The sequence below is a fragment of the Cyprinodon variegatus genome, unplaced genomic scaffold (genome assembly GCF_000732505.1).
Source record: "Cyprinodon variegatus isolate N-32 unplaced genomic scaffold, C_variegatus-1.0 Scaffold70, whole genome shotgun sequence".
Lineage (NCBI taxonomy): Eukaryota > Metazoa > Chordata > Actinopteri > Cyprinodontiformes > Cyprinodontidae > Cyprinodon > Cyprinodon variegatus.
In genome coordinates this window covers 8,080-16,514 of record NW_015150523.1, presented here as the reverse complement: position 1 = coordinate 16,514, position 8,435 = coordinate 8,080, and the positions used below count along the sequence as shown (strand labels likewise).

At 37.2% G+C, this 8,435-nt stretch overlaps 1 protein-coding gene across 1 annotated transcript in view; it reads left to right on the top strand.

Annotated features, from left to right (window-relative positions):
• The first annotated feature begins 381 nt into the window (after positions 1 to 381).
• Positions 382 to 8,435, top strand: part of LOC107083203 (synaptotagmin-1-like) — a 14,496-nt gene continuing 6,442 nt past the window's right edge. Inside the window, exons 1-5 of the mRNA XM_015372220.1 lie at positions 382 to 856; positions 3,168 to 3,331; positions 6,204 to 6,299; positions 6,530 to 6,697; positions 8,089 to 8,256. Of these exons, the coding sequence (XP_015227706.1) occupies positions 661 to 856; positions 3,168 to 3,331; positions 6,204 to 6,299; positions 6,530 to 6,697; positions 8,089 to 8,256 (792 nt within the window). The 5' untranslated portion in view covers positions 382 to 660. The remainder of the gene's footprint in view (positions 857 to 3,167; positions 3,332 to 6,203; positions 6,300 to 6,529; positions 6,698 to 8,088; positions 8,257 to 8,435) is intronic.

Below are 8,435 nucleotides of genomic sequence, written 5' to 3'. Positions count from 1 at the left end.
TCACTCTAACAAGCTCACATCAGCACAATACCAGTAATAGTAAGAAAAACCATGCAAAGTGTGGGACCTACAAGGTGCTACCACCCTGTGTACTGTACCCTCATCTTAACTCTGTCCTCTGTTATGTCCTGGTTCTTTCGAAGATTCCAGTTTTGGAGAGATGGCCTTATGTTTCTCAGAATAAATTATAATTAAATACATTTTTGTACCCTTGAGTTTATATACATACAATTTCCAAATAAGGTAAGTAATAGCTTTTAGTTTTTCTCAGAAAGTCAAATAACCTAGAGTTAAATAAGAAGATGCTCACTTTATGTTATATCCTTAAATGATTCTGGTTTTCATTCGGGTTCATGTCTTTAGCCTTTCATTGGTATTTTTTGTGCCATGGGATTTATCTGGGCTTGTGCTACTTGGGTGGAGGTTTCCCCCGATGTTGCTTAACTGTTTTTGTTCTTTTACACTTAAGAGTAACTTCTGATTACATGTCCACCAGATACTTCCCTGGTTTTCTTTACTTGAATTTGCAGCTCACTTGGTTTTATTGTTGTCTGTTAGATTCTTGTATTATCACATGGTTGAAATAAAAATATTTGATTACATAGATAATTAAATGGATGTTTTTATTTTTCACATCTCTTGCTTTTAGACCTTTTTAAAATGCCTGTAATCCAACTGTCAAGATCTTCAAATCTGCAAAAACCAAAGGCCCCAAAATTGCAGGCTCTAATAAAAGGTGGATCCTTAAATCTGAAAGTCACCAATCAACCCATCATCACCACAGCGTCCACCCACACTAATGGCTCAGCTAATACAGCTTCTGGCTTCTTTGAAGACCTGTTGACACACTCTCACTGTAAGTTACCAACCAGGAGCTTCCCTTTTTTCTACTATTTTTTCTCTCTACTTTCATGGTTGTTTTTCAAAAGAGTCCCAGTAAATGTATAAAGGACATAAGATATCTAGGTGAACTGAAAATGTACTTTAGCCATTCTAAAATCTTGAGTATGATTTCTTGTCTTGTTTCAACTGTCATCCAAAAGTCTGCAAATTGTTCTGGAAATGTTTGGAAGTAGAAGTAGAAGGCTTTTACCTTATAGTCTGAACTCTAATAGGGGCTTTAATGTCACTAATTGGGCAATTACTGTATTTCTCATTAGTTATTGGCCTGACCTTCCTCTCCTATGCTATCTATGCAATGAGGTAAGTTGTTTTGGTCACTTATCCATTTTACCATCACCTCTCAGTGCGTAAAATTCCCTGGGGAGGTGATGGTGTGGAATAGGTTTTAGAAGGATAAATTCTAGGCCACCTCTATATATTGTTGACTGTTCGTGTTTAACTGGCGAAACACTTGGTGGCTTCTTTCGCCATTCTCTTAAAACCTTGAGGTGGAGGCTTTTTCTTTGGGAAATTCCAACAAAGCTCTCAAAATAAAATCTTGTTCATTCTCAAGATAAAAGGCCAGAACACAAGATGTAATCCTTGCAGAGAGAGGTGTTCAGACTGTTATTCCATAGATTCTTAATAAAAGCTACACAACTGGATGCCCAAACAAAGAGAAGTAGACTTACTGGGTCAAGAGTGAAACTTATTTTTTTCACCTTTACATTTCAGTTGCAAGTTAAACAGCTGTATGCTCTGCTTCAGTCAGTGTCAATCCCCTTACCTTTTAGCTGGCCTACTTAAAGCCAGGCGTACACTGTGCAATTTTTTCAGCTGTTGCACGCAGCTACAGCTCACGATTTATGTTCGGCCCAACGCTCTTATGCGATCTGCCTGCTCAAACTGTGCAACTTAAAACCACGTCAGATTCAGCTCCGCAGTGAGATGGAGCTGCTCTGACTCATCTATCCGGAAGCCAAACAAATAGAAGGGGAATATTAAGCTCACTATAGTGAACCGCACTGCCTTGGTAAATTGTGCAATTTTGTGCTGAAAGCCCTGAAAAGAAAAGGCAACAACGTATTTGAGAAAAAGACATGGCTGAGCAAACGTGGCTACTACGGTCTGACAATTTTACAGAAAGAACTGCATTTCACACATTGCATCTCTGCCATGCTGCTGTGTTTACAAAAGAATCCTTGTTTGCGCATGCGCACTGAGCGATTTGCCCATGCAGTCGGGAAAAAATCAAACTTGTTTGATTTTCTCCCAAACTTACGATCCCTGATCGGGAGGTGGTCGTGAAAGGCTGATCGCCCCTCGTAACCCCCTGTACACTACACGACTCATGACGCACGATCAAGCTGAAAGTCGGCCCGATCAAAAGATTCTCGCACGACTGGAAAATCGCCCCAAAAATCGCACAGTGTACGCCCGGCTTAAGCCATCAATATTCTGCCAGATTATCGAAAGCCTCTGATTATTGATGTCTATGGTTTCTTCATTGGCCTTACCATATCTCCTCACTACAACCATGCTTCTCTGCCCTTACTATTTTTACAACTGGGTTTTCATTTTCTTGACAAAGACCTTGTTTCTTTGTCCAGTGCCTGGATGAGAAGCTGATGTCTGCCTATTTGTGTAGGACTCCTCCCTGCCTCCCGTTTAACTCTGTAATCTTAGCTAGGATTTGTGCCTGGCTTATATATTCTGTTGTAACATTACATTTATTAGCCGCTACCTGATTTTAGGAAGTTAGGAAGGGTACATAAACTGCAGATTGAAGAGGAACTGTTTGGAGGTAAAGACTTTTAAGAAGGAATAAACCAGTTTAATCAATTCCTCCTTTACAATCTTAGGAATAGACACCAAACTGTTGACCACCATTTCATAACATGTTTGATCTTGTAAATGCTTTCTGACTCCCAGAAGTATAAATGTTTTGCAACTGCCTCTGTCTGGCAATCATTTCAGGTTCTCTTTCTGGTGCATAACACAGTGACAATTATTATCCAACATTTTAGGTTGGAACAAACATTTTATGATAATGGGCTTTTAGCACCTATATAATAGAAATTTAAACGCTGTAAGTTAAACCATATTACATTTTGTGGCTTTCAATAAATGATGTGCAGATCGAGACTTGTCAGCTGAAATTCAAATTCAAAATCTTTTTTATTGTTTGTTTGTGACTTCAATGCCATGAATGACCTGAAAAAATTACAAAAAACAAAACACTACAACAATCCCATCTAACTGTTCTTTCCTTTTATATTCTGCAGTACCCCGGTGGGCAATCTACACCATCTTTGGAAGTTGTAGCCTAGTAGTTCTACTTTGTTGCCTGTGTATCTGGATTAAATGTTGCTGCAAAAGGAAGAAGAGACGGCAAAAGGATCAACAGATTCTTTTGAAGGGATTAAATGGAAAAACAGCCACTGCACGGGTAAGACAACGTAACAATCAGTTTAGCTCGTTCGGCGCACAGACTATTAACAAGTCTATCCATTTGGTCTGTCTGTACTTTAAACATCAAATGCTCTAATTTAAACCAATGTGGATAACTTCTCAGCTAGCTATCCACTTGGTGCAACCTGCCATCTGCTACTCTGGTTGGGCCGATGGGAGCTGCTTGGACTTTGGACATTTAGCAGACCTCTTTAAAGCTAAAAAAAAAAAAAAAAAAAAAGGTTATTGAGAGATTTAAGCAATTTAATTAAGGTGTTGGAGCAGGAATGGAATGCAAGATAGTAACTCAACACAGAGGGATAAATTAATATTGCACAACCTGGATGATAATAATAATAATGATACACAACTTTTATCTTATTTTGGTCTGTAAAAGCTCTACCAGAGGTATAGTACAACTATCTGCCATTTAATATCTATCTCTTTCAGATATAAACAACATGCTGCTGTGATTTTTTGGTGATGGGGTGTTTCATAAAGATGGAATTGTCTGTATGATCTGATTGAATTATAATTTAACCATAAATGGTTGATTCTAAGGACCTCTGTTTGTCCAAAAACAAGTAAAAAACAAAACCACTGGACTTCTCGTTTCACTTCCTATCCAGAAAGCTTTCTCAATTCAAAATGTCTCGAGTATTGTGGAGCTCCAGGCTTATTGGGTAGACAAACAAAAGCCTTGTTGTGCCTTTGAAAACATGGAAATTGACCAGAAACAGGTCCACCCCTTTGTAATGGGGAGCTGTTAGGGTCGTTATTCGCCTGTATGGCAATGAGGATTGAGATTTTAGTGTAACGACCTCAGAAACTTTGACCCAATATTCAGACAGACAGTTCAAGACGGTTTACAACAAGCTTTATTTAGAACCAATAACGCAGCGAGCAGCTGATAATCAGCGGGGTGGATAACTGGTTTCACTGCAGAGGTAGAAAACACAGGTCAGTGACTGGGATATCGGGCTAATAATGACAAAGAGCAAAAGTCACTGACCTGGTTTAAAGTCCGATCCGATCCCAGATGAAAGGGCGATAGTTAGCAGCCGTAGCCGCTTCCAGCGCCCCGAATGATAATGAGCTGACGATAGTTGATGCAGAGGGAGCAACAGTGTCCTTAAGGAGAATCCAAGCCGAAGTCAGAGAAACAGTCCAGGTTCTGTAACCAGCAGGATCCAGGAAAAGAGTGCAAAAAACACAGCAGACAGAGCATACAAAAATACAAAAAAATACAAAAATCTCCAAAATTAAAAGCTCTCCTGTGTCGAGGCATGAATCTGTGGAGAGGTTGTTTGGTTTCTCCAATATAAAGATCAGAGCATTCCTTGTTGCACTGAACTGCATACAACACTCCACTCATCTTAGCTTAGGGAGTTGACCTGTTTTTTTTGGTTCAATTTTTATGTTTTCTAAGCCATAACAAGGCTTTTGATGGGCAATTCTATAAAGCCTGGAGCTACACGCTACTCAAGACATTTTAAATTGAGAAAGCTTTCTGGATTGGTCAAATCAACAATCCATCGAAGATTGCAAGAATTATTGCACTTAGTCCTGGCTGCGATATCCCAGACCAATGGATAACCACATATATTATATTTTTCCTAAAAGTGGCTTTAGGCACAGAGTTAATAAATTGTTGTTTATATTAAACAAACACCTGTAGGCTAATATACTGGTATATTAGCCTACAGTTGTTTGTTATTACCTGTAATTGAACAGGGATAGCATGGAACTATCTGGTTTTTCTCTTTAATACTAGACCCAGTTCAGCACTCACATAGATTCAAGAACAAAATTCTATGGAGTCTAAATCACCACTCATTTAATGAATTAGCTAAGCTTGATGATCCCTAAGAACACATTCCCATTTAAAAATCATTCAGTCAAGGTATTCCAGAATTGTCAGTGAATCTATTGAGCAGCATTACGCATACATCATAAAATGGTATCTAAATCCTTTACAGGAATCAGTGGGATGGCCTTACTCCTTTTCATCATTAATTTGTTAATCTATAGTAAACATCATCCTGTCCCATCAGGGTGGGAATGTTAGGGTGCAAAAACTGCATTCTTGTTTGCCTATAGCCTGTTTATGAAAAACGTCCTTAGACTAAACCGTGTAAGCGTAAATAATGCTGTGTTAAATCCTTAAGATAAAGTCAATCTCTTATTAGAGTTTGATATAGAGGGAAATTGAATGCCTCAAAGAAATTATAATCAGTGTGGCTTCAATTCCTCACTTTACCATCTGTGCTGCAGTTTCCCCCCATTTTTATAACAATTGTACGCATGAGTTACAGTTTGAGAGAGAGTCTGTACATTCTCCTGTCAAATTAAATATTTTATACATCACAACATTTGCATGGAAATCAAAAAATGCCAGTTTCAGGCCCTTTTATAAATGACACCTCTGCTAACTACTGAGATGGCAGTGCCAGCATACCAGTGCTCTTGTGCCTCTGTGCCCATGAACACTCAGTGGCTGAACCAAATTAACAATTAACCCTGAATTGTTGATGAAGTCCCCATAAATTAACCAGTGCAAACATGATGCATCAACCTCCATCCAATCCAGTGACATCAGTGAAACAGGCAAACCCGAGCATTTGGTAGGTGAGATTGGGGCTTTCAATAAGCTCACAAGAAAATGTAGTTTTGATTGCAGACTTTGATGGAGTCTAAAACTTCTTTCCAGAACATGGAGCAACCAGAATATGACCCTTCCTCTTTACTCAATAGCTATGGAACCATCCATTTTATACCGCAATGACTAATTAAACCACATAGATTTATGTCACCTTTAAAGTTTTAGCTGACTTATTCTAACCTGATATTCTTATTGTGTTTCTCTAAAGGTTCAGCCAGACATCAGGGTTATCGGCTACGGTACAACAGAACAATATAGGGGAAAGTTGCTCTACTCTTTGGAGTACAATGCATCTTTGTCGGAGGTATTTAAATGTAATGCATCTGTGCTTAAGGTTGATCTCTACTAAATAAAACTGTCACTGCACCCTCATTTTCATGGCATTTTGGTGATGTTATACCGCAAGATTTAGTTTCCATCACCGTTTCCCATGTACTGTCCTGTAAATGAACTTATAGTTGAACAATGATTTTCTGTGAGCCTTGTAGCAGTGATAAAATTCACAAATTAATCTTGTGTTTTGTTGTATTACAGCTTACAGTGGGGATCAAACAAGCTGGCAGTTTAAAGGCAATGGATTTGGGAAAGAGCTCTGATCCATATGTAAAAGTCTACATCCTCCCTGAAAAGTCCAATGTTTTTGAGACTAAAGTTTTCAAAAACACACTCAACCCTTTCTTCAATGAGCAGTTCACTTTCAAGGTAGATGGTTGTTTTTTTAAAATACCTTTTTATTGCCTTGGGAACAAAACAAAAAAAACAATTTTATATTCTACATATTTTATCCCAATGCAAGTCTCATGTGGTTAAAGGCTCCTATCATAACAAACTGAGAGAGAATATTTCACACTGATACATGAGGAACAAAGAATCAGAAAGGTTTGTCAATAAAATCATTGACAGCTCAAAATCTTTATATCAGAGTGGAATTCACATATCAACAATAGAGTTTTATCACTATCACCTAGCCCTGAATAATTCTACAGACATTTTTTTTTTATCCTAAACACAGAAACTACCCTGAATATAGGCATCTAAAGTCTGCATATTCGAATTAAAACACTGTCTGAGATCTTGGACACTGATCTTAATTTCCTAGCCTCACAAAACAGCTATGTACTTACAAAGTGACCAGGCATTATCCATTCTAAATGAAAAATTCAGTTTATTTATGGCCAAATCATTATAAATATCCTCTTGAGGATCAGATCTATGATATGAGATGGAGATTAGTTATTAAAGGCTTTATAGAGAAGGAGAATTTTAGATTCTATTCTGGATTTAACATGAATAGAAAACATGAAGACTAAAAGAAGAGAAATATGATCTCTGTTTTTAAATTTTTATCAGAACTCTGGCTGCAGCATTTTGGATCAATTGAAGGCTTTTAAAAAAAGTTTGTGGATTTTTTTAATAGTAAACAATGACAATAGTCCAGCCCATAAATAACAAATGCATGAACTACAGTAGTTTCCAATTTTGACAGAAGAAAATTCACGAAACTTGTATAATATTGGAATCCATTAATGTTTGATTCTAATATTAACTCAGTTCAAGGGAATTAGCTATGCTAATCTTATTGTAATTGTTTATCTTGTTAAAAAATAGCAGTAGGAACATTTATAGTGACCACATTTGTACAAAATACCCAATGGGGAATAGTTTTTTTTTTTATAAACTGGTAGTTTAGAAGAAACTGACACCGAGCATCTGTGAAAACTGGCAATGCATCTTTCATTTTGCTGTTAAAAATCTTTGACCCACTGTTCCATAGAGAATTGCTGTGATACATTAACATTTCAGGAGTTTTAAGTTTGAATTATAAACCTCTCAATTGAACAAAAATAAATTTAAATCTAAGATGCATACATTTTGAGTTTAGCTGTATATGTGCCTGTGTGTTATCAGTAATACATGTCAATAGTTTAGTCAGTAAGAAAGAGTTTAAAGTATAGAAAACCATATACACAGCTATATCCATAATCATAAGATATTATATTAGCTGATGCTATAACTCATTAAAGTAGTAAAAATTAAATGTTTTTTTCATGTAATCAAATGTTTCCCTAATATATATAGTATGTGTTTTTCAGCTATCCAAGTCCTCCCTTCAGAAGTCCACAGTAGTAATCAAGGTGTTTGACTTCAATCGCTTCACCAAACATGGGCTTATCGGTGAGCTCAGAGTGCAGCTTTGCAGCATCGACTGGAACCATGTTATTGAAGAGTGGCAAGACTTGGCAAAGCCAGCAAAGTTTGAGGTTTAACTTTCTTACTTTCTCTTTCTAAAAATTTGATTGCCACTATTGAGGTCAAATAGGAATGTTCTATAGGTAGTATAGTTTTCTATTCATTTCTAGAATACAAAGTGAGCGAGCTGCACACATATTCCTTACAGAACAGTATTCAAATTTGTAAAATATTTGGGATTAGGTGCCTT